Raw genomic sequence first — 26,455 nt, 5'->3', positions numbered from 1 at the left:
GGCAAACCCTCAACATCTTTTCAGACAGCAACTCTTTTATGAAATCTAATGGCACATCTTTTAAAAGTTATTATACAATTCCCTAGTTTCAAGGCATTCTTAACTGCACATTTTAAGAAGTTAATTGTTTTTCTTCTAATGTATTTTCCTTTTAAGTCCTACACATTCTAAATACATTTAAACTATCTTTAAAAATATGAAGATCTGTGTGTGTTCAAAGCAATAGATCTGAGAGACATTAATTAGGGCTGGATGTAGAAATGTATCATGTTTCATAAAATAGTTAGGAACCTAAACCTATTTGTCACTTATAAAATTCTGAATGTTCATTTCTACTACCATTATGAATAACTCAGGAAAAGGGTACACTTTGAAGTACAACTATGATTGATTAGACTAAAGAAATTCCAGTGCTTCATTGTGTACTACTTTAATCTTTTGAAAAGTGAATGAACAGCAGATGGCCTAATAAAGACACTCTGTATGTTTGCCCAGTATGGATTTGCTCTGAAGGGATTGGTTCAACACTTTAGAGTACATATATTTGGAATACATCTGTCTTAGTCAAGACAGATGGCTAAAGGAAAGGGAAACTTCCAAACACTTGGAATTAATCCAGTGTGAGCACTGCTTCTGGATGAAATTTTAATGGGTTATGACTATTGTTCTGTTAGCTTTCTTGGAGAATGCAGCTGTGAATAGTATATATACACACAATTTGGATGGCTACTGAACAGGACTGTTTATGCATACTTTAAAATAAAAATGCTTTTGTTAGGAATCATATTCTAAGTGTCCTGTTTATAAAGAATGGTAATTGCTTTCTTGTGCTCAATCCAGTATCTTCCATCACCTAAGCTAACTAAAATTACTCACAACCTTATAAAACATGCTTTTTCTATCCAGTATTAAAATTGAACTTCTTGTTAATGTGAGACTATAAAGATATGTGTATGTTACTTCAATACCATGAAATATATTAAATCACAAGATTCTTTTTAACTACTCTTTTTAATACAACTTGCAAATTTGAAAGATCAACAGTTTGTGTGGATCACAGGTGATGTATGAAATACATGCCTCTGCAATATACACAGAAATGTGTTAGTCAAGTTGAGAAAGCATGACAGACCCATGCTAGCTAAAGAGTTCTGCGCACCAGTGAAATATTTGGAAGTTTGTAAATTATTTTTTTAAGATGTTGTGATTCTGGTGACATCTGCTTCCTTGAAAAGCTGTCCATTTCAATAGGCTTCTCTGTTAATGTTGCTGCTTTAATTCACACTGTGTAGCTGTGTAGGTCTCATGGTGTTTCTAACTGCTGTACTCTTGTTTTCTGTTTTGCAGTAATAACAAGTAGTGGCTACAGTCCCAGATCAGCGCACCAGTACTCTCCACAGATATATCCCTCCAAGTTAGTGTCTGCACCTCTTCTAGTCTTTCATAGACCTTGGCTGTGGGCAGTTTTGTGGTTTGTTGCAAACAAGTGTTCAGCAGGAGAAACAGAGAAAAAGGAAAATTCTTAAGCCACGGTACTGGCTCCGGTACTGGCTCCCTCTCCAACTTTTTTTTCCTCGTTTGTCTACAGAGTAAGATCCTGCTTTGTGCAGTATTGATGCACAAGAAACACCCTTGAATATCAGCACACAACAGAAGTAAAATAATCAGACTATTGCATTCTCAGGCATCAGCATATTAACAGCATGTACAGGGAATCTATACAGATATATTTTGGAGAAGTCAGTTTATATATAGAAATCACAATTGCATGCACAAGTTGCATACTGGGGAGTAACCCTGTCCCTGACCCTTCCAAGGCCAGCATTGCCAAACGCTTCCAAACATTCCACAATCATGAGCCACCCTTTCCTTTTCCCTCTCCGATATTATAAGATTTAAAAATCAAATAAATTTGATTAGCTTTTAATCTTATTATTTTTAAGCCAACGGATGTTTTAGAAATAGAAAAATTTCTATGTGCGGTTTTTTTTTTTTTGGTTTTTTTTTTTTTTTTTTTTTTTTTTTGGTGAGGGGAAATTGACTCTTGGGCAATCACATAATCCAGGAGTGGGAACTTTAAGAAGAAACACCAAAGATGTATGCAACTGCTGCAGTTGGCAGTATATTAATTTGCTTGTCCTGTGGTCAGTGTTGTGCACAAAGGTTCTTGATTCCAGTATGCCATCTGTTTGTTTCCATTGATTTGATACAGCTATCAGTGTGACTTTGGTACAGAGAAAACATTGAATCTAAAGATTCAAGAGCCTATTAGGCTCTTTCAAGTATTTTTAACAAATTTGCAATATTATGATTGTAGCCAAAATTTATTAATACAGAAAGTAGGTGCCTGAAGTAAGAGCCATCGTTCTACTTTGAACAGGTTTTGGCAAACTATATTAGGTATTTTTGGCCAAATACATTACAAGGTTTAATAGAATTTTCGATCTACTGTTACAATTTTTTGGCATCTAAATTAATGAGTAATCCTTTTCTGATAGTAAATGCTGCCAACTGTACTGAATTAATTAGAAAGAAAAAAATTTAAGAATTGGAATCTGAAATTTAGTCATGGCTTTTAATGGCTAGGTTTCAGTTAGCGTAATTCTGCAGAATGTGTTTATTCAACTCCTGGTCCATAAAGGCTTATTTGACTTACAAAACAATCCAAGAAAAATGTTTCTCTGTATATTTTTTCAACTCTGGAGGGCAAAAATTTTAAACTTGATTTTATTCAATCTCTATATAAAACCTCAGTGTTAATAAATAAAAGGCCATTTTTATTTCCATTCTATTTTCCTAGCCCATATTTTCCGAACATTTAAAGCCCATCTGGTTACCACAGTATTGATGTCGGTATTTTTTATGCTGCTCTCAATGGGTAAGATCCATCTCCCATTGAACCTAGAGGCTACATGTCTGTTGAAGCAGATCCTACACAGATGACATAATGTACTAGTTTCAACATTCACCTCTGTGTTTCCTCTACTCTTCTAGTCCAAGTTTCCCTCCACTGGATTAAAAAAAGTGGGGGCTTTTCTCATTGAAGTGTTCTGATCTCAGCTGAAAGATATAAAATCTGTGTAAAGACATGCAGAAGCAGCACAGCCCACCCAAAGGTGGACACAGTAGCTTAAGAATTAAATTGTAGTGATGGGACAGCATAAAATATTCACCGTGCCGTGGGGAATGTGGGACAGAGTGTCTTTCAGTTTATTTCAGTGGGGGATGGAATAAATCCCAGAAGAGGAGCAGTTGGCAGTATAATGAACTGCCTTTGGACATCTTTAAACCTTTTTCTTTACTTTATTGCTTGAATCAACATACAAAGTATTTGTTGCCACAGTAATGCTATTTTTCCTGATATTTAGGCCCTATCCGCACATTCTTTCTACACCAGCAGCTCAAACAATGTCTGCCTATGCCGGACAAACACAGTATTCAGGAATGCAGCAACCAGCGGTCTACACAGCCTACTCACAGACAGGACAGCCCTACAGCTTACCCACTTACGGTATTTCACCCCTTATTACTCCACTTTACCTACAACTGAAAGCAATGCCGACTGGAATGTCTTTTTGCTTTCTCTTTTTCTTTTCCCAACTGTAACAAAATATTTTAAAGAATCAGTTGAAAATTAATTTCTTATACAGATTTGGGTGTAATGTTGCCAGGCATCAAGACGGAAAGTGGGCTCTCGCAGACCCAATCTCCTCTGCAGAGCGGGTGCCTCAGTTACAGCCCAGGGTTTTCCACCCCACAGCCAGGCCAAACACCCTACTCCTACCAGATGCCAGGTGAGTAAAATTTAAAGCGAAGTATTTCTTCCCAGTGTTAATAGACATATGTGAATTAATTTTGATCATCTGTTACTTCAGATCTCAGCATGGAATGCAGTCCCTGCTTCAGCCTTCTTTTGGATTTTTTAGTGAAGTGAGATCCACTAATATTTTTTAGTGGCAGGACTGGAAACACTTGTGATATTAATATATGCAAGTCTCTTTTCCTTTTTTTTATGTTCCTGAGTATGACATAATTTGATACTTGTTTCTCCTTGGATTAACATACTTTTTTAGAATTTTTCCTTAATTAATATTTATTCTTTAATTTACTATTCAGTTAATAATTCAATGATTACCCTCTGGTCATTGATGATCTATTTTATTTGGATAATTTTTAAGCCTCTTATACAATGGTTAATCTTCTGCATATTACAAATTACAATATGAATAATCTGATTTATGTTCAAAACAAGGACATGTCTCATTAGAGATTGATTAAAAAAACCTGGATATAGTCTTTTTAAAAGGTTTTTGTTTTGCAAACATAACAATAAAGTATTAGAAATTAAGAAAAAAACAAGAACAGTGTTTGAGGAGAGGTGAGAATGCAATAAACTGAAATGCTTTCTAAATTGGTGAGATGACTTACTGCTGATCTCTTCCTTGCATGGTGTGGAGAGGAATGTATGCCTGTATGTGTGGAAATAGTATTTCATTTATTTTGAAGTTTTGTTACAATGTTTTATACTTCTAATGGAAAAGTGTTTTTTTTTTTTTTGTTCTTATTCATCTACATCTTAAGATGGAATATTCTAATTAGAATTTTATTTTGATTCACTAACAAGTTCTCACAGTTAATTGTATTTCTTAATTTTAGGTTCTAGTTTCACACCATCGTCCACTATTTATTCAAACAATTCTGTTTCAAATTCTACAAACTTCAGTAGTTCACAACAGGTATGAATATTGCCATTTTTATTTGCCAGTTACAAAAGGACTTCTATAACTCCAGAGATAGGATGTTATTTAAATTTAGATCTGTTATGCTGAATGAGGTGCACTGTGGTTTAATGCTACTTTCTGTGGAAAATGATCAAAATCTTACTGGAAGCCTAGTTTTTCTTAACACATAAATATTTCAGCAGCTTCCCTGTAGTCTTTTAGTAAATATCTTTAAATTAAAAAAACCTAAATATTCTTAAACTTAAAAAAAAAGCTAAACCAAGTCTTCAAAACACTAGCAAAAGTCATATGACTGTACATTCTAATAGGAGTACACTCTATCTAATAGGAAAATATTCACTTATTATTGTACTTAATTGAGTTCTCTGCTGCATCTGCTGTTTCAGGATTATTCGTCATACACAGCTTTTGGCCAAAATCAGTATGCACAGTATTACTCAGCATCAACATATGGTGCATATATGACCTCAAACAACACGGCTGATGGCACTTCATCATCATCAACCTACCAATTACAGGACTCTCTCCCTGGCTTGACTAGTCAACCAGGTACAGATCTACATTCAGGTGAAAACAATTTTTGTATTTTATTCACTGTTTTTATAATGAAAAGATTTTAATATTCAGCTTGCATGGATATTGATATTTTACATTTGTGTCTTTCAGAAAACTTTATCATGTAAACCACCCAAAATAAGCTTTTTTATTTTAGTTAGGAAACTTGTCCAGTTTGTTTGCTAATTAAAGAAAGCTTTTTGCAGACTCAAATGGTTGTCTGTGTCACTGGCAGTGGAACAGAGTTGTTTCCACCTACACATTCTGAAGTATTGCTGTGAAAAATTTAAAACAAGATACCAGTTTTCATTTAATTATGCCTTAGCCATGCTTGCAAGAGCACATGGGCTTTATTCAAATGTGTACAAGCCACACTTGCTAATTCACTAATTTAAGTAACAAGAAGTAGAGAAATTAGTTATTAGCACCACAAAGAAAAATTGTATTGAAGTAGTTGAATTTGCATGAGGAGCATTATCAGGAGACATGAGGAGGCTCCCTTTGCCTGCCCAGCCCTGCCCTCTTGTGCACAGCCACCACAGCACAGCAGCCTGCTACTTGTATTCCTAGGGCATCTCTGGAGGGTAGTGGCAGTTTTTAATTTTTCTTCAGCATTCTTAGAGCAGGCTCTTTCAAGGGCAACAGCTTCACTCATCCAGTGTGAGCAGTGTCTGCCATTTTTAAAAAGACTAACAAACTGGCTTTTGGATTAGATTCTGAATAGGATAGGAATTTATGCTTTAGTCACAAAATCACCTTATTGCATAGATCTTCCTAAAAACTGCACCATCTTATTGAAAAATACAGCAGAAGGCCTAATGTATTATTGTAATGAATTTGTACAAAGGAAAGGTAATGCTGTGTAGAATGGTATAAGCAAGGACTCACACATAATATAAACTGCTTAAATTTGCTAAAAATACAGGAATTTTAACTAAATTAGTTGAAGTTTTTCCTACCCAGATGCTTTCCTCAGGCTGATTTTTAAAATGCAACAGTGCATGTGTTTGTGGGTGTATGTTTGAGATAGGGTATTGATATGGATATGGATATGGATATGGATATGAGTATGGAAGAGTGACGGGGAAATACATATTCCCTTGATTTTTGATGAAAAGTGCAATGTTATTCAGTAGTCTCAGAATGCAAATGTAGGAAGAACCTAAAGGTAACGTGAAATCAAGTGAAATTTCAACAGGTGGAGGATAGCTATAACAGACACAGATCATATGTAAAGAATTTTTAAAAGAGTATGGAGTGTACTCACAAGTGACGTGTTTTGATAACTGTTTATGTCCTGTGTGCTTTCACTTGCTGCTTTGTTATTCCTTCATATTCTTATTTGAGAAAATCAGTTTCCCATGTTGTTTTTCCCCTAGGTATCTGTTTCCTAGAAACGCTGTCTAAATGTGCCATGTATTTTTACAAATACCATTAGTATTGAATAGAATTGGCAAAAAAAAAGGAATCTTAAACAGCTTGAACATGTTGAAAAAATATTCACAGGCTTCACATCTGTGAAACAGTAAAGGTTTTTCTTGGTTGTGGATTGTTTGAGTATATGAGCTTGTTCTCTTGTTAAGAGGGTTGGGTATCTGAGTTTAACAAATCCGCCCCCATCTGCTCCATATTTCTGTGAAGGGTTGCAGTGGTCATGCAGCCCTCTGCTGCGAGTGAAACACCCACTTTGTGAATGCATGACATGCCTGTGCCCTTCTGTGTCACAGTAAAAATAAATTTCCATTGGTGAGGGGCAGTGTCTTGGAGATAATTTCAGATATCATAGATCATACTGCAGTCCTTTAGCACTCACTGTGTTCATTTGCTGTCAAACAAGTCCTTAAGACTTACTCCGACAAAACCTGAGACTAAACACTGCAAAGCACTTCATTCTTCTGGCATCTTTACTAGCTGTTAATTCAAATATCTAATCAAAGCCTCTAGTGCCATCTGCACATACAGGATTTCTCATTTGCATAATAAAGCCCCATCAGTTCAATAGTTAATACCAGCTACAATTTTATTTATTGACTATGTAAAGAAAATGAGATGAAAATTGAAATAGACTTTGCTCTTTCTGCTATTCATGACAAGCAATAGCACACTATAAGTCAGAAAAAAAAAAAACAGGCTTGTAATGTTGAAGCTGTCTTCTGGCTGCTCTGTCTAGTAAGGATATGTAACAAAAGTCAATCCATAAGGAAAGTATGAAGGGGCTCAGAAATTCATCCATTTCACATCTGTATAATGTTCATCTCCTTAAAACAGGGACTTCTCTTCCAAGCTTGCATTGAACTTGCCTTATATAAAGATTTTTCAAAATGCACTCATTACAATGGAGTATTTGTGAGATAAATAGGTGTCTTCTAGGGCACTTCATCTCAAACAGGGATAGTGCAGATAGACTGGAAAGTAAGGTATTCACATTGAGTATATTTGATGAGTACATGAGTACTGGGGCAAATAAAATTCTAGCAGAGGATGTAGGCCTGGATAAAAGCTTCCTGTGAACGCACCTTGCTATCATATATCCAGGGTTAGGGGAGGCAAATCACCATAGGATATTAGCTCCCATGCCATTACTGGGATGCAGCAAAGCTTAATTTGGTACCTACAATGAAGTCACCCTTTGCAGCTTCTCTGGGAGATGGCATTAGGTTTGTATTCAGACTGCACACATTCTTTTTTTCCTTCTTAAGTCATAGAACTGTGTTTTAACAAGGAGGAGGGGATGTTCACCTCATCAAACCAGAGGTGGAAAGCAATGTTCTGGATATGAAAGACCACCTCCATTTGTAATGTGGTGCCATAATTCCCTGTGTAACTTGGTGCTGTAATTCCCTGTCCTCTAGCTGGGGTTGCTGCAAGGTCTCCACAGCAAGAAAACTTCATATTGGAGAAGTGTATGAGTATGTGTAAGAATATGTGTGATAAAGATGTCATTCCATATTCTAGTTTTAACATCTTCCTCCTGTTTTCTTGGATCACTGGCACTGCTCACAGTCCCAGTGGGAAGAGGCTGTGAGGTGTATTTATTAGGCATGTGTTGAATATTGAAAAAGCTAAAAAATTTCAAACATTATAATAAAAATTTCTGTTTAATATGAACTGCAGTAGGAGCTCTTCATGATGGTAATGTTTTCAGTATTCTTTGGTACTAGAATTTCTCATATGCTTTTATGTTACAGGGCTGAATTTTTAGTAAGTTTTCATTTTGTCAGCATTGACCTAATTTCTAAAGCAAACAGAGGATAAGAAAAGAGCAGTTTCTCTTTTAGACTTTTGTAGCAAATCAAGCAATTAAGCCTACAGTTGTTTAAAAAACAAACTCCACTGACTTCTGCAGTTCTAAAATAGATGCATACCTTGCATTCAAGTAAGAGACAGCTGCTCATTCTGATTTAGAGATTAGTGTAATGAAATAAAGTTGGCTTTAAATATCTAGATTTTACAAGGAGCAGTGATTAGTTACAGTACTGATAAATAGATAATTATGCATTCATTGACCCAAGCAGAAGCCTGGAACAACTGGTAATGGCTAATGCTAAATGAAAATTGGATTTATTTACTTCAGTTGTTGGGTAATTTCAGAGATTTAGAAGAGGAGTTTTTTTAATATTTTGTTTTTGGTAGATTAGAATAAACACAGTCATTGAGAACAGATGTTTTAATACATTACTGTGGAAATGAGTCTTGATTTTGTTGTAATGTGTTGAAGTGTTATAAATAAGAAGACTTTTGTGGTAAGAATGTAAGCATTCATCTTCATTTTCTTAGTTTTTGCTTCTTCTTTCTAGGGATTTGGTTTTGTACAATTTTTCCACTTGATCAGAAAAATCTAGGAAAGTATTTTTGCACTGAGCTCTTGCACACTCAGAACTTATTTTAAAGCCATTGTAGGTTTTTGCTGCACAGGGATTCTGATCTGGATGCTTCTTGTACATTTGTAATTACCCAAGTACATTTTGCTGTTCTTATGGGGAAAGAGCCAAGATAATGTGATCCTTATTGATTGCTTCACTGCCTGCTGTGACCTTGCTGACATCAACACCAGGCTGGGAATAGAAATGAGTAGTCAACAAGAACTGTCTACTCTCCCCATTCTTTAGGGATTTCTGCCTGTGTGTCTTGTCCTTTATCTGCATATCTCTCTGAAAAGTCACTTAGCCTCTTTTACTACATGCTCAGCCCCCTTAACCACTGTGGTGACCCTCACCAGGACTAACTCCAGTTTGACAATATCTCTCTTCTAATTGGGGACCCAAAACTGCACATTTTTTTCAGATGTGGTCTTGCAAGTTCAGAAGAGAGAAGAAAAATCAGTCTCCTTTATCTGCTGGACACTCCATGATGCTCTTTAGTAAAAATGAAAAAAGAAGAATTCAGATTCCAATTCAAAATCAAATGCATCATAGATGATTTTTGGGAAATGTTTGTACCAAGTGTTAATTTATTCTGCATATTTGCCATCATGAGCACTTTTAACAAATATTACCTGTGGCCCAGTAATGCTCAGTTACAGACAGCTCAAGGACTCTCTTGAATCAAAATCTGTAGTAGATATCAAATCAAAGCTGTACCCTCTCCTCCTTTACTGGAGAAAAGTCAAATCGTTATTAATAGGATAAATTAAGAAGGAGGGGGTTTTGTCATTTTTTGTCACTCAGGAACCTAGCCAAACTGCATTTAATGCTAGAAGTTTTGAAAGCTGAAGATGCTAAGCCTCATTAAAAGAGTAAGTCAGGGATGTGTGTCTTGAGTGTGGTTAAGAGCAGCTATGCCGTACCAGATCAAAGGCCCTTCCAGCAGTTCTCTGTGACAGCCCACAATGCCTCATACTTAGAGAAAGACAATCAGAACACAGCAAGCACACTCATCCTCTTTCAGGTACTAACTGGAATATTGCATTTAATATTATGACTTTCCTCTGACAAGTTATTGGCTGAGGTATGGTGAAGGAAAAAAGTTAACTGGACTGAAGAGCAGGTGACATGGGAGGAGGACATGAAACTGGAAGCTGCCTGGCTGTTCTGGATCATGGATGAGTGGCAAAGTGTGTTTTGGTAAAAGTAAAGCAGAACTTGGAAATAAGTCTAGCTGAACTGAAAACATGGGAAATTAACTACTTTAATTAAAAAGCACTTCATGTTTTGAGAAATCATTAGTATGACTTCTAAAATACCCCTGTCTTTCATATATTGGTATTTTGCCTGGGCTCATGTGTGTTTGTGCATCTGCAGATGTATGTGTCATTTTAATTTTTACCTTATTCTGCTATGGTTTATAGTGTTTTATTGGTAAAGCCAAAAGTGTGTGTGGCAGCTGCTGATCCATCTACATAAGATAAGCCACATTATCACTCATTTTGTACATTTTTACATGTCTTTTGTCTCTCCGTTTGCATACAGACATGTTGAACTTTGAGGTAAAAAAGTTGATTATTTAACAATCCAGTGCTAATTTTTACATGAATGGTTGCCTCTACAGGGGAGTTTGACACAGTGCAGAGCCCCTCCACGCCAATCAAAGATCTTGATGAGAGAACATGTAGGAGTTCTGGGTCAAAGTCTCGGGGTAGAGGGCGGAAGAATAATCCATCACCCCCTCCAGACAGTGACTTGGAGGTATGTCTGTGGTAATTGATGAATGTTAATGTGGAAGTTTCTTCTGATGAAGTGTAAATTCTGAATACTGCAGCTGTGAAAATAGCTTAAAGCATTTTAAAAGACATTATGGACTCAGTCTTACTAACTGAATGTAACAGAGAGTAGTAGCTGTTTTAATCCACATGCACAGTGAGATTTCACTGTTCTGCATTACGTGTCTGTCAGTTTCTTGTGCAATAGAACCACAAGCCTACTCAAAGTGTCACGTTTTCTTTTAGGTTTTGAAATAGTAAATCTCAAATATATCACTCAGATTAATTGCATGTACTTATGGATGCAATGTAAATATAAAGGATCATCTGACCATAGACTTTTAAATATTTAGGCACCAGTTTTTGTAATTTTGTGTTTGTAATTTAGATCAGGAGATCTCAGTGAGGCAGCTTACCTCAGTGAAGTTATGGCTGTGCCTTGCAGTGGCAGGAGCAGCAGGAGGAAGCAGAGTGCCTGTGTGTGTGTGATGCTCCAGCTGTGGCACCAGGGACGTGCTGTGCTGCCTGCCAGTGCGTGTGTCCCCTGCTGCCACCAGAGCAGTGTGGCAAGCCAGCAGCTCTGGCCTGCCCCACTGCCCTGCCCTCATTGACCAGCCCTGGATACAGCACAAGACAAAATTGTTGCTGGGACTTGGCTGACCACATGACATCTCCTGGGGTAGCAGGGTGGGATGCAGGGCTAGGAACTGAGTATAAATGCCATTGCTTTTGTACAGAAACTTACTTTTTTTTTTTTTTTTTTTTTTTTTTTTGCTTTTCAAATGATTTAATTTTTCCAGTGAAAAAGCTAACTTCTTACATTTCATGGCTTGTTTTTGTTGGTTGGGCTTTTTTATTTATTATTTTTACCAGTGAGAATCAAAATGAGTGAAATTGAATGAATGAAACTGAGTTAAAATAATCTGGCTTATCCTACAATATTATTTAAATTCTATATGGCAATGGCATATAGCACTTTTACCCAAGATTTTAGTTATACAGTAGAAATAAAAAGAATCAGTAAGACTTGCAGAGAAGTATCTGAAAATACTGTTTATCCTTAAGAATTATGTTTGACCCCAAATCACATTTCTGAAATCTCTATTACGGAGTTTTTGTGAAAGAAGAAATAAGAAATAGTTGAAGAGTTAAAATGTTACTGTCTTTTGACTTTTTACCATGCATGATACACTGTTATTGCTGATTCTCAGAGAAAATCTGCTCAGTTAATAAGTACTTGGTTAAACTTTGAGTCAGTTGACTTTTAGTCTCCTTGGGTGCTTTGGTGGTGGGGCTGTGGTGTTATTTGTTCAATAATATTTCCCTCTCTTCTGTTTTCAGCGTGTATTTGTTTGGGATTTGGATGAAACAATCATAGTTTTTCATTCACTGCTTACAGGATCATATGCACAGAAGTATGGCAAGGTATGTGAGTTGTGAATTTTGTGTCCATTCACTGCAGCTATCTGGCCTGACTGTGTACATGTTTTTCACCTCTGTGTTATTTATGGCCCTTATGGGTGAAGTTAAAGTGTACAGTAAACCCCATTTTCAGAGGGTTAATGTGAAGAAGTCAAGGAGAGAAATGAGACGCAGATCCTAAATACAATACATGAGGCAGGGCTGAAGCAGATGCTGCAAATAAGAGGAGAATTTACAGAGGAACAAGGATGAGGTTCCTGACATGCATTGGAAGAGACATTGCAGGGAGATAATAGATGAAGTGCACAAATGGAAAAAAACTGACAGTATCTGGAACAGTAGAGGAAGAAAGAAGAAATTGAGCTGGTGGGTGAATTTACCAGGAAATTTATGAATAGGATGAGTAAGAGTCTGACATATTTCAGTGCCAGCTGCAAATGTTGTTCTTTGACTCCCCACCTTTTTCATAGACTTTTTGGTTCCCTTAGCTGGTTCTGGGGTGAGTAATGCTGGGGAGTGAAACCCTCCCCCAAGTGGTTTTAAGCATCCTCTCCCCTCCAGTGAGTCCAAAAGGAGTTCAGGTCACAGAGCAGTGAAAGCAGGAAGAGTGAGGGAGGCAAAGAGAGGCACTGGCAGACTGCAGGAGCTCCGGAGCTGGTGCTGGCAGTCCAGGGAATGGCTGCTTGGACAAGGTGAGAAGTGTCTGGTGTGTAGCAACAGGAGCAGACTAGTGGGAGAGGTAGAGCTAAGGGCCTGGATAAAGCAAAAAATCAAAACAAATATGTGGAAGGGGTAAAATGGACAAAAAGGGGATGTCAGTATGTACATGTATTATCTTCTCTCTGCTGTCCTGTTCAAGTGAAATTAATGCAAAGGTATTTCCTTTTAAGAACAAAACCACGTCCATGTTGTCTTGAATAAGGGGCTTGTTTAGCATGTTTTCAGCATCTTTACTCCAGCCAGATTCAGATGCTTGAGAAAAGGATGTGAGAAACAGTACACTACAGCAATGTACCCCTCTCCTACCAATGGGTTAGAAATGTCCAAAGCCAGAACCTGTGTAACCAGAGAGGGAACAGTCTTCCATGCAATCAACCTTTTGTGGTGAATAAAAAAGAAAGCTAACAGGAAAAGTCACAGGTCAAGTGCAAAATCTGAATTTCTGGGATGCTAAGATAAGGATAGGTACTCATCTCTTGTAAAAAGCAGCCTTCCCTCTTTGCATTTCCCAGTGCCAGATCTGTGCATTTTTCAGTACTCTGTCCAAAAAATCCTCTTCTGCTGTTTTTCAGACATTGTAACAATAGTGATTTTGTCAGAACCATTTCCAACTAATAGTTATCAAAACAAGAGAGTAACCTAGCTGAACATGAACTTTTGAATCACTTTGAGAGTAGCCGATAGAATACCACAGGACTTGCTGAATTGTCACAGTGATAAAGTCATTCCTTTCAGTCTTTTTTGATTGTGCCCTTTGGATGTTTCCTAAATCAATTGTAACACAGTTTTAAAAATCAGAGCATATTTTATAGCTCACAAAACATCTGTCTATAACTTTGAAAACTGTCTTGGAAACAGCAACAGAAATGTAATTTCTCTTGGTAAATTAGTAATGGGATATTAACAGATAGTATTACTGACAGCAGATAAAGTCTTATCTAAACCAAAAGTGTCTCAAGGGCTAGTGAAATTAAAGTAGTTATACTGCTGAGATCAAAATCAGTAAACAAATGTCAAATGTCATGGATGACAATGAAATAAAAGGTGTAGAATTACAGAATTCTTAAGTAAAATCCTCTTTTTCTTTTTTCTCTCTCCCTTTTTCTTTTTTTTCCTGGTACTGATAGGTGGCATCCACACAAGTAGGGAAAGGTATTCATTTCCAGGCCCTATAAAATAAAAGAAGTAGAATTTTTCCTTCTTGCCGTGCCTGCCAGTGCCATATTTACATAGAGCTCGCGTGATGAGTTATTACCAGTGAAAGTCAAATATAAATAGTATTGACTGCAAGGAAGCTAGAGCAGTAGGAAAGGGAATACAGGAAGAGCTTATAGGCTTTAGCTTTTGCATGTCATTGTAGTGCTGCCCAAATTTAAGGTGGGATGTGTCTCAGCCTAAGTGCCTAAGAGGTTAGAAATGGGAGATGTGAAAGATCCCACAGCTAGACTTCACTAAGCTTTGGTACATGACATGTTTAGCACATATGGTCCTTATCTTTTCTGCATATGATTTCCATCTGTATACAAGGTCTTAATCCAGACTGAAGGTTGGATTGTTATGAGAATTGTATTGTTTTGAGAGTAAATGCTCCAAGAATTGTAGATTATCGGCAGGTCCTGTTATTGCATAGGTCTTTCAAACTTTTTGAGAGAACTGTTTGTCTTGGAAAGGTGGTATAAAATTGTTGCCTAACAATGAAAAAAGAAACAGGGTAGTGCAAAATAGTGGAGATAGTAAATTTTTTAACTGTGATAATTTGCTGTCTGATTTTAAAAAGTAAAAGCATCTAATGTCACACAGTTACTCAGCTGTGAATTCCATGTTCTTCCACATATATTTCAGGAGTTTATTTTGTATAACATTGTCAAGGTACTCACAAAAGGCAACTTGTTATACCAAGTGTTCTCACTTCATACTCAGAAGTGAGATGCTGATTTTAGAGCTACTGGGAATATACAAACAGGCAAGGCTATTCACCTTCAGTTCTTTCTCATGTACTCATTGACATAAAAACTTTCATTCCTTGTATTCACCAGCTTTTTCCTGTTTTTTTGAGTACCAGGTGTAAAAAAATCAGGAATTAGTCTTTTGATCTCTCTGTTCTGCTGCAGTTCAGTTGCACAGGGATGCAGTGGGAGGAGGTGCAGCATATTATGGCCTGGCATAGGGATCCACATGTGAGTGCAGAAGCACTCAAGAGCAACAGTTCTATCTGGAAATAAACACTTTCAAAAGATTTCTACAGTTTAAGAAGTGGTTGGAGCATAAGAGAAAAAGAAAAGTCAAACCAGCATCTCCTTAGGCAAGGAGGGCTTTCATTGGCAGAGATTATTTGGAAGGCCTGGATCCAGTAGGCAAGTTTCAGGTTGTGTATTTGTCAAGAGAACAGCAGATTTCTGACTTATGCCTAAGGATTTATGAAGCTGAGAATGGACACTTGCCTTGGTATATATTTGTTCAGCACTTTGCATGGAATGGTAATTATTTCATGTCAGAATTTTTAGGATAATTATTTGATGTCAAAATTTTATAATAACCATGCTTAAACAGAATTAATGATTTGCTGAAGTATGCAGCTGTAAGCATCTCATTAAAAATGGGGCAAATTGCTGCTGCTTGTCTAGATTATAGCTTTAAACCCAACTGAACTGGGAGACATTTGGCCAGAATTTGGCCAGTGTATCACTTCTGCATTTAAAATATAAAGCTTTCCCAGGAGAATATTCCATGCCTTGCTGTTGTCTACCTGTGGCTGTTTCTCTCTGGCCTTTGGTGTTTTGGTATTATTATACTGGGCTAACACAGAAAGAGAATAAAAATTATACTACACCTGTGTTAGGTTTCACGAAAGCTGTGCTGCCTTCCAGCAGTAAGATCACCTCTCACTTTTCTCCTCATTTGCTCATCTGCTTTGTACTTCATGAAATCAGTACACTTCTATTTTTAATTACTTACTGCAGTAGCAAATTGTGAACATTGGCACTGGAGCTGTTATATTATGACTTGTGTGGATGATGATGGTTTTTGCAGCTGAGCACCAGTTGACAGATAAGGTTTTCTACAATGCTGAGCTCTTAAGAGAGCATTTGTTGATGTGACAGGGCACAACAGATGACATCTGTTAGGAGATGTCATCATCTCTTAAAAGTTTATGAGGTACATTCTTATTCCCTGTGAACAGTGTGTATTCTTTGTTCCATTGCATTCCAGTTATTCTTGCTGGTTGAAAGATGATTAAGCTGGAGTTTTTCTAGCTCCAAGCGTTTATATTTTATTCATTTCTCCCAGGTCAATCCAGAGGGCAAGGATTCCCAGATAAATGCTGTGACTCAAAGTGCAACTCTTTAGAAGAAGAATAAAATTCCTTTGTGAGCTTAGAAGACGGAGACTGTGATTTCCAAGTGCAAAAATCAAAACAAATCCACACTTTTTGATCATATTTTGCCATTTTTTTATAACACTGGAAATGACAGAAAGTTGTAAGGGAAGCCTCATTAAATACCTTGTGCATTTCTTTGGAAAGGGCCCAGAAGCTTTTACTGCTCACTGTCTGCTTGGTCATTAAAAGAAAAGCTTTGTCACCATTAACACCCATGATGGCACTCTCAAATTCACTCATAAAATTCACTCTTGTCCACCTGTTTTAATAGTGTATCTCTCATCACCTCCAGTTGTCCTCTCCATTCACTCCCTCCTTGTCTGAGACCTCTGAGTTGATTTTCCTACTGCCTTCTAAAGAGCGTGGAACAGAAACTCCCTATGGAGTACGTGAGTTTTCCTTCATCAGCCACCAGCTATGGTTACCAAGAAGAGATGTGTTCTCTTCCTCCATCAACATCCACATTAATTTCTCCTGGGACAAGTGTCCCCTCAGAGAGTGAGGACTGAACTTAAATCTGAGATTCCTACATAATATAGAGAAGTCTCTTTCGGCTAAAATATTGGTACTTAACATTAGCATTTCCACCTTTTTCCAAGGTCAGTTTTGTTTTAAGTCTGTTCAGGAAAAAAACAAAACAGCCACCCATTGAAAATAACTTCTTTAAATTTTGCTTGCTTTCTTGCTTATTTTTAAGGCTTCATGCATGCAAATTCCTGTCACAATGAATCTACCTGACAGTCTATTTATCTCTTTGTTTTATTAAAGTCACTTTGGTGTTTGCAGTTTTTTTTCCCAAGAAATGAAATTATTTTGAACATGTGCTGAAACCTGACATTCCAAGATAGTATTAAATACATCTCTTCTACTAATGGACACTGAGCTTTTGGGGCTTTATTCCAGTTACTCTCCTCTTGATCAAAACATTTAAGTATTGGTCCTCCCAGGATATTTTTATCTAGTCTCCCACAAGGCAGTGCAATGGATGGACCAGTCTGGTACAGAAGTCCCAGACAGACAGTCTGGCTCCAGTTTAGTGCCTTCATCCTAACATAACAGAAGTAATTTGTATTTAGGTGTACGGAAGTGTTGTAGCTGGTCTTGGTTCTTCTGCACACTAATGATATCTGGCTAACATCATACCTCTGTGGGCCAAAGAGTTGTTCTTTGTTCTGTGAATTATCTGGGGAAAACTTCCAGATTATTTTTTTAATCCTTTTTTCCTCTGTTGTGTGTGCTTGTGCAGAGTAGCACAACATACAATTTTGGCAGAAGTTCAGTCTGCCTCTTACTAAGGTTTTTAATTTGCTGTGCTATGATCTGTATCAATTGAAAGTTTCTTGATTTCTTCTCAACACTCAGTCCTTTGTGCCACTTGAATCAGTCTGTAACTTCTGCTTCAGGCTGAAAGACAGAAAAATTATGATTGTCATTTTCCTCCATATTGTGCAAACACTATACAGCCACAAGACCTTTAAAAACCTGATTTCTTGTCTATTTTTTTTATGTGAAGGAAAGAAATTAACATGGCAAGAGCGAATTGAACATAATTTTTAATTCTTGTTAAACAGTTGCAGTGCAAAATTTTGGCCAATTTATTAAGAGGAGAATTGTTCATATCTTGAGAATTCAATTCCAGCAATTCTCCCTAGCAGAAGTTGTACAGAGACATCCCACAGTGATTTTATGCTAAGCTGAAATGAATTCCTTCTGCTTTGCTTTATTTTATTTTACATACTGTACCTAGCAATAGCCTTCTCATGCCTTTGTCAAAACAGAAACTTAGGAAATATAATTCTAATAGTAATAGTGGGACACAACTGGTTATAAAACTACTATTAATAAGAAAATCATAAGATCTTTGTCACATTTATATCTTCCAGCTATACTAGGCAAGGCAGGAAATTGTCGTACATAGTTGGTAGTTTCTGTAAAAACAAATTGAATTATAACGGAAAATGTTATAGGAAATTTCTGCATTCAAGTCTGCTTCTGTCCAGGAAGGGGTAAAAAAGAGGCTGAGAATTAAATGTCTGAGATTCCAGTTTTGGAAGCACTCCAGTGAATAACTTATATAAATAATAATGAGTTACCACCTGTGCATAAAATGATGCACATGCCTTAGTGTTCATGGGATTGAGGTAAAAATGTGTGTTGCAAATACTCTCTGTTATATTGCATCTAGGGAGAAAATAGTTATAGTTTACAATGCACAGGAAAGAAATGGAAATGAAAGAGACAAACACGTGTTTATATGTGATGACATTATGATAAAAGCATTATGGCTTGATGAGGAATCTCGTGAGTCCAGGGTATTTTGGTGATTTGTGTTGTCAGTGCCTAACATGAATTTTGCTAATCTGTTAATGGAGTTCCTTAATCATCCTCTTGGAAATCTGACCTTTGCACTTGGTGCTGCCTTCAGCCATGTGACCTTCAAATCCAGTTAACTTTACTACAGAAGACAAAATGGATAAAATTCTGTTCCTGCATTTGTTTTTTTGCTTCTGAAAGGGAGTCTAGATCAGTTCAAGGGTTGACATAAAAATGTTTCCTTTCACTGCCAGCGAATTTGGTCTAAATTTGGATCGTGACAACTTCTTGAACATTATTCTTCCCTGCAAGTATGACTTTTTCATGAGCAAGAGTCAAAGTATGTCAGTGTTTCAGATTTTAAAACCATTAGTTATTAAGTGCTTGAATGCAGAAGCCATCTTTTATTCCATCATTGCAAAGCCCTGGAGTAGTGAGTATCTGATCCTGGCTGGGAAGCCTTTCATCCTAATGCTAACAAATGATCATTTGAGATTTTGTGAGATTTTGTTGCTACATGCTGGTAGCATTTTAACTTTAAATCTCAAGATATTTAAGAAGGGATTTCTGAAAATTTGCTTGTGTCAGTCACAGTTTAAATGATGAAATATTTTTTTCATATTTTGATGAGAAAAGGACTGTATGTGTTTTAAAAGTCCACTGCAGTTATGTTAAGCATAAAATGTTAATGAAACCCCATAAGTTTAGGCATATGATTAAGGCAACAATCAAACTAATTACTAGGTGTCAACAAAGCACCAGGGACCATTACTCTAAACCAAATGTAAGGTAACACAAATCTGCTTTACCTCTCTGCTAGCAAACCGAGGAAATTTGAATTCATTACCTTGCCTTAGCTGTAAGCTCAATGCTCTCAGACAGTGTTATTGCAGATTGGGAGGTTCATGGTATCTTGCTGAAGCAGAGCAATTTGAGAGTGTGAAAGATGACCTACCAACAAATGCAACATTTTGAATGAATCTTATCCAGGGACAGGATTCCTGTTTTTCATCAGCAATGAAGGGATGATCTACAGATCAAACAACAAACTTATATATACTTTCCAGAGGAATGTATGTTCCTACATACATCTTTTATGAAAAGTGCTGTCCCTATTTCCAGTCTTCTTTATACTTATTTATATTTATATTTATATTTATGTATATGTTTATGGCCACCAGGTTTTTTCTTGTTGCTTCAGCCAGGTTGCAAACTGCTCGGCTTTAAGAAATGTGATTTTTCAGAATCCACAACTCTCTGAATTTTCTTGCAGAGTTTAATCAGTGTCTTATTATTTTATAATCAGTGTATTATTATATTAAAATAGCTTAATAATGAAAGGATTTCAGGGAAATTTCTTACAGTGTTAATTTTTCAAAACACTTTATATACATCAATTTTTAAAGTAATTCTACTATAACTTAGCAGTATGTAATTAGCTAACCTTGTTTTTGTTTTTTAAGGATCCACCCATGGCTGTGACCCTTGGACTGCGAATGGAAGAAATGATTTTTAATCTTGCTGACACACATTTATTTTTTAATGATTTAGAGGTAAGAATCAAAGGAATGCTAGTACCAGCATTCCTGATTTTTAACTTAGTGGCTTTGCTGTGCATTAGTGTTTATTGTGTGTGACATTTCTGCCTGTGTAGTTTTTGGGATTGTCATACTCTAATCAGAGAGAGGCTAACCAGGTGGCACTGACTTCCTGTGGCACCAGAGTCCTTCTGTGAAGCTCAGTGAGAGAAAGAATCTGCAAACTACCCATTCCTTTCTTTGTCCTTTCTTTTGGTTTCCATGTCTGTAAAGCTGTCTGCTGTCATCTCCAGGATAGTAACATGCACACCTCACATTCTTCTCTTGAAGTTCTTTATTTGCTTTCAGTGGGTGTATTCATCTGACCAGAGCTGACTGTTCTCTTGACATACCTCAGCAGCCTTTTGGCTACACGCCCCTGTTACTTGTTCAAATGTAGAATGTTCTTCTTTTACCTCAAAGAATGCAGCATCAGAGAGCTGGGACTGTGATAGATGTTCTGATTGGTGATTCCTCTTCCCAAGGTAACCAGGCAATACATGTATTGTCCCAATATACCCAGGGAATATAATCTGGCAATTGGTCAGAAAAGGGAAAGACCTCTTTCTAGGAAGTGCCACTGTGGGCAGCTCACCTGTCAGAAGCACATGGATAGACTCTCACAGGGAGAGTGGTCTGGGAAGCAGGTTTGTCAGCTGGGCTTCACAGGTTTTTTATTTCACTCTTAGAGTCTGGGTCTGTTAACACAGATAGTGAAAGCCAGCCTACAGCTATGTTTCACTCAAGACACAGAGTGAAAAATGTTTTTCAAATTAACCCAGGGGCTTTTCAGACCTTCTGCTGGTTTAAAGTGGTTGTTTTCTTGCTTAGAGTAGATCCCAGACTTCCCTCCATGGACAGATACTTTCCATGAATGGAAGCTGGAAGACTTCAAGGTTTTGTTTAGAATTCCAGAGAAAGGTCTCTGGTGAGTGAATATTCAAAATAAAGAGAAGTTCAATTTTTCCATCCACTGGGATATTGATTTTGTCTTTTGTTCCTTCATTAAGTAGGTAGTAAGAAGAGCAGAAGGTACCAGTTTGTGGTTGTCATCCCTTGCAGATCTCATTTATTCTTAGCTCTTTTTAAGTCAAGAAACAATCTACTTCACCCCACACCTGAACTGCACTTCCTCTTTGCAGCAGCAGAAACCAAAGAAAGTAAAGCCCTGGACATGCCTTTCTCAATGTGTGCTTCATTGCAGTCCTAGTGAGACAATTCTTGACAATGCAAGTGCATTCAGTGAATGTCTCCTGGTGCCTTCTACCAGGGAGAGATTCCAAATAAATTTTTCAAAGCATTTCTTAAATTTATTTTTAGCAGACCTTTACACCTGTATGTTCAGACTTTATGTGGCAGGACCAAAATTTAAGCCATTCTGTAGAATCTGCTCTTCAATGTTGTGCTCAGTTCAAGTGGAAGGGTTCAGCAAAATGGAGCTTTGCCATGCCTCTTTATTCGTGCTTATGGCCATTGAAACTTCAATCTTTTATCTCATTATTTATTTTTTCTGTAAATAAATTATATTCACAAGTTCAGCTGTCATAGGTGGATCGTTACATTTTAGCTAATCTTCATAGGATGGTTTTAATACCCCTGTCCAAAAACTCATATGCCAACTCATTCCAGAGCTTGAAAAGTTCCCTGTTTTAGATAAATAAAAAATATTACTTGGGAGCTGTCTTAGAGAGTCTCGTAAATCAATCAGTTTGATTTTATTAAAAGCAATTTTTATATATATGTAATAATCACTATTTCAACACGAAATTTGGTACTTTATGGCCCAGAATTCATTTTGATCTCAAAATCAACTATCTTACAAAATTACCAAAATTCCAAGGTTCCTGTGCTGAAATGACTTGTGTACATACATTTCGGTATGCATGAGAAGACCAGCAATTTTCTATCTTCTTAGCAAATAGCATAAAGTGCCCAAGTATGCAAAGGCACCTTTAATATGCTGATGAATGAACTTTTCTGTTTAAATCTGTTTGCAGAGAACAGATTTATTACTGAATATTATGGTGCATCTGCATGATGAATGTATAATGAATTCTTAGAACTCCCAGAGTCTGACTTGGGTTCTCTCCCTCATCTCCCCTCCTCTCCCCATCTCTCTCTGTCTTCCTCTCTCTGTCCTCCTCCAGGGGAGCAAAAATGAGTGCTGAGCTGCTGCTGATGATGGCCATTAAGACATGAGACTTTAAGTTCTCACTGAATGAAGTGAGATAGTCCTTTATTCATCAGGCAGATAGATTGCTTATCTGTTCATCATGTCACTTTTTCAGCGGTGAGCCCTCAGGTTCCACACCTTTCTTGCTTTCATCTTCAGCCCACAATAAACACTGGGGCTCTGGACATGACAACTCTAAAGTACTACTGAACCTGTACACTTGTAATATTTACTCCAGTCACTGCACTTTTTTTCCTGTCTTTCTTGGTTGCAAACACTGCATAGCAGGTTCTAGGAATAATAACCAAGTTATTAAAGTTCTCACATACAAAATAAAGATTTTCTTCCTCTATGCAAATCTCTGTCACTGCAGAACTGTTGATGCAGAAATTCCGATCTGCTGAGGCATTCCCTGCTGACCCAGTAACCCATGTTCTAATCAGCCAAGCTGCACTTTTATTTCAGGCTAGGCTGTTCTCCAGCTACTGCATTCTCAGGGTATAAATTTTAGTTAGCTTGGGAAGTATCACTTGGGAGGGCAGTTGGTGCTTTGCCATGAAAATAGGCGTCTGGTGTTCCAGAAAGTTCATGTGCCTAAACAACGTTTAGGGATGGGACACAGATTTTTAATAATGGCCAAACTAAGGCGTTCTCTTTTCAATCAGGTAAGGAGTAAAATCAAGTTTTTCTATATTCTCAGTATTAATTCTAAGACAGCATTTAGAAACGTTGGTAAGGCTTACTATGCACAAAAAAACCCCAATTTCTGCAAATTGCAAGTAGTAATTCAGACATGAATCTTCCTACTCTGTTATTCCACTCCACTTTCAGGTCAATGAAAAAAAAGACTATTCATTTCAAACAAACTGAATTATATTTCAATTTTTATCATTATCCTATCATATTTTAAAGGACATTTTGCCATTTTTTCTCATTAGAAGAAGAAATGAAAAATTAAAAGTACGATTTTGGTTTGTCTCAGAATTTGGGAGGCAGGTAAAACTAGTTTTAACAGAGATTGGACATATATATTAAAAGAGATTTTCAGTATAGCCTAAGAAAGCATAGTACAGTTTTGTGTTCAGCATGGTAAGTCAGTGTTTTTACTGGATAATGAAGTTACTGTCCAGTCCAGGATTATAAATTTTATGGATGATGTATTTATTCTTTACTCTCAAACTTTCAGGCTCTAAAAATTGCTGCAAAGAATTGACTGCATTCAGATATAATTTAGATTATTATTGCTTCAAGCAAAAGCTAGATATTATGCTTAGATTCCTTTCCTGTATCTGCTCTAATAGGATGTGTATTTTTATGTTTCTTAGTTTTGACATTGCACCGACAGCCACTGTGACTTGAGTTTAACCAGTACCATAGCTGATGTAAAAAATATTTTACCTTATTATTTAAATTGACAGAGAGCTTGCTTCTTTCTGTCTCTCCCATAACTCTTTGGTGTCATTTAAAAACAAACTCAGACATGGTGCCACCAGTTTCCTGTTTCTTTTGAGAAAAGTGGAGAACTATCTCAAATCTGCTCAAACTGCCCACTTTTTCTTTTTTTATTGCAAGATTATTCCACACCATGTAAGTGAATTTGTAAAAGGTAAATGTTTTAGTTGAAGTAGATTAGTAAACAAGAAAACAAAGTAAAAGAAAACAATGAGTGATGGGCACATGAGCTTGTTTCTTGGTCAGAAAATGTGTATTGCCAGCACGTAAAGAGGAGATAACCCATAGATCAAGAGGAGAAGAGGAAGGGAGAAAAAGAGGAAGTTGGAGAGTGCTGTTGGGTTTGATCTTCTATATAATATACATGTTAACTCCTATACTAACAACCTTCTTGCAGGGACAAGGAGGGGAGTAATCAGAAAACCGCATGGTCCCCTCATCCTGTTTCTGGAGTCAATCACAGAATCACAATGAACCAACTGTGAGACAAAAAAAGTTAAACAGCTGAGCCTGTGCCGCCCACTCATATATAACTTAATAATGACATTATCCGCAGAACAGTTACCTAGAATTTTCAAGGCTGGAACAATGTAGCTGAAAAGCTTAACAAAACCCAAACAGCAGCAGACACTCCTAATCCATCAAGGCTTTTGTGTGCCCTCTATTTAATTAGTACACCTTCATATCCACAGGATTTTTAAACTTTTGAACTAAACACTTTTACAAGTTCCAGGGAAATCTGTGAAGGTGATAAGGAAGAAAGATATTGCCCAGATGTTGCAAAATACAGAGTCAGAATTTTTCTCAGTAGGATTTTTTGTCTGATTTTTGAGTTCCTATCCTACACTGGTTGAAGCATAATTGCAATTTTTTTTCTGGACAGTAAATGATAAATAAAGATAAAGAAATTATCCCTTTACTTTCTCTCTTCATCTGCTATTTACATCCAAAAGCAGCTTCTTTAAAGTACTCTACTGCTCAAGATAATCTCCTCAAACAGAACTAAAAAAATTTATTTCTCCAGTGAAGGGAAAAATGCTTACAAATCGACAAATCTTACAAATCTTACAAATCTACAAATCTTACAAATCTACAAATCTTACAAATCTGTGTTCCTTGAACAAGCTCTATTATCCTGTCTTAATGAATTAAGCCCCATGAGCAGGGATTGGCAACTATTTCTTTTAGCTTTGACCCAATATTTAAAATTATGATTGTATAATGCAAAGAAATTAATTATTTGAAAATTAACTTATATGTATTTTTATACAAAATTGCCTTTTTTTAGCAACTTAGTTCATGCAAGTAAAAGTCTCCTAAGTTTTTGTTCACTGCAAAGCAAACAAAGTAGAAAGATGAAATTATAATTCCCTAAATTCACACTCTAGGAACTTGTGGCTTACACATTTGGAATCACTCCTCTGTTCAGATTTATCCTTTATCTGTACAGTTTACCACTGTTATGAGACAAAGACTGGAAACTTAGAAGGACATATCCCTGCATGTCACAGAGAGCCTGAATTAAGTGCTGACTTAAATGGACACTGAATTTCAGGTGTGTCTGTGGGTTAAGATTTAGTTCAAGCAACTCTAGAAAACAATTATATAATGCATGATGGCTTGGCTCATATATCTACTTTTGTTTTCACTACAATTTCTTATCTTTATGCTGTAACCACTGTGCAGATAAGCTGTCCAATATTAAAACCATCTTGGAGGGGAATTCATATTTCCAATGTACCTCAGTTCCTTCAAGTTCTTTCCATCCTTTCCAAAGCCAGGAAATAATCAAGTTCTTTAGGATTGCTGATTATATGTGGTTTTCCAGCCAAAGGCACTCACATAAATTAATAGAAGAACCTGACAAGTGTCCAAACTACTTAACATAAGTTTTACACCTGTCGAGGTTCACCATCAATTGCTTTTAGGGAGTGAGAAAATAAGGTTTATATGATTTTTCAAGTATTGGTATACTAGGGAGACTGTAAATGGCACGTGCAACTTTTGTGGCTTTAAAATTAAGATAATTTTACTCCCAAAATTCACACCAAAACTGCATATTGCTTTTCTAAAGGTCTGTTTTAACTAGTGATTTAGAAGTGCGTGTAGAAGTAGAAGGCTGTAGTATTTTAAAGATGTTGATGGCAGTAGGAGGCTGTGGGTGGGCACAGGCTGCCACCTCCTGGCCTGCACCGGTCGTTCCTTCATCTGCACCAAGCCTGTGGTGAGCAGAGTCATGCGGGATGGAAAATACCTCTAATATCCCCTAGTCCAGACATTAGCCCAGCCCACCGTGCTCGCCACTAAACCGCGACCCCAAGTGCTGCATCCACACACCTTTTGGACTTGGAATGGTGATTGCACTCTCTGCTAAGACAAATTTGTCATTTGGGTTTGCTTTCTTTTCTTTCTAACAGGAATGTGATCAAGTTCATATAGATGATGTTTCTTCAGATGATAATGGACAAGACCTAAGGTAAGATA

The 26,455-nt window shown here is 36.9% G+C and overlaps 1 protein-coding gene across 7 annotated transcripts in view; it reads left to right on the top strand.

The window, feature by feature from the left end:
- EYA4 (EYA transcriptional coactivator and phosphatase 4) overlaps positions 1–26,455 on the top strand; it is a 138,986-nt gene that overhangs the window by 105,057 nt on the left and 7,474 nt on the right. For 4 of the 7 annotated variants that reach the window (XM_077782202.1, XM_021540670.3, XM_021540673.3 and 1 more), the window contains exons 7-15: positions 1,348–1,414; positions 3,369–3,511; positions 3,651–3,794; positions 4,657–4,736; positions 5,129–5,309; positions 10,785–10,921; positions 12,277–12,360; positions 20,233–20,322; positions 26,389–26,447. In XM_077782202.1, coding sequence (XP_077638328.1) covers positions 1,348–1,414; positions 3,369–3,511; positions 3,651–3,794; positions 4,657–4,736; positions 5,129–5,309; positions 10,785–10,921; positions 12,277–12,360; positions 20,233–20,322; positions 26,389–26,447 — 985 coding nt within the window. The remainder of the gene's footprint in view (positions 1–1,347; positions 1,415–3,368; positions 3,512–3,650; positions 3,795–4,656; positions 4,737–5,128; positions 5,310–10,784; positions 10,922–12,276; positions 12,361–20,232; positions 20,323–26,388; positions 26,448–26,455) is intronic. The other 3 variants (XM_021540674.2, XM_077782203.1, XM_021540675.3) reach the window with 2 other exon arrangements.

The sequence above is a fragment of the Lonchura striata genome, chromosome 3 (assembly GCF_046129695.1).
Source record: "Lonchura striata isolate bLonStr1 chromosome 3, bLonStr1.mat, whole genome shotgun sequence".
In the NCBI taxonomy this organism is placed as follows: Eukaryota; Metazoa; Chordata; class Aves; order Passeriformes; family Estrildidae; genus Lonchura; species Lonchura striata.
This window is presented reverse-complemented; position numbering and strand designations above follow the sequence as displayed.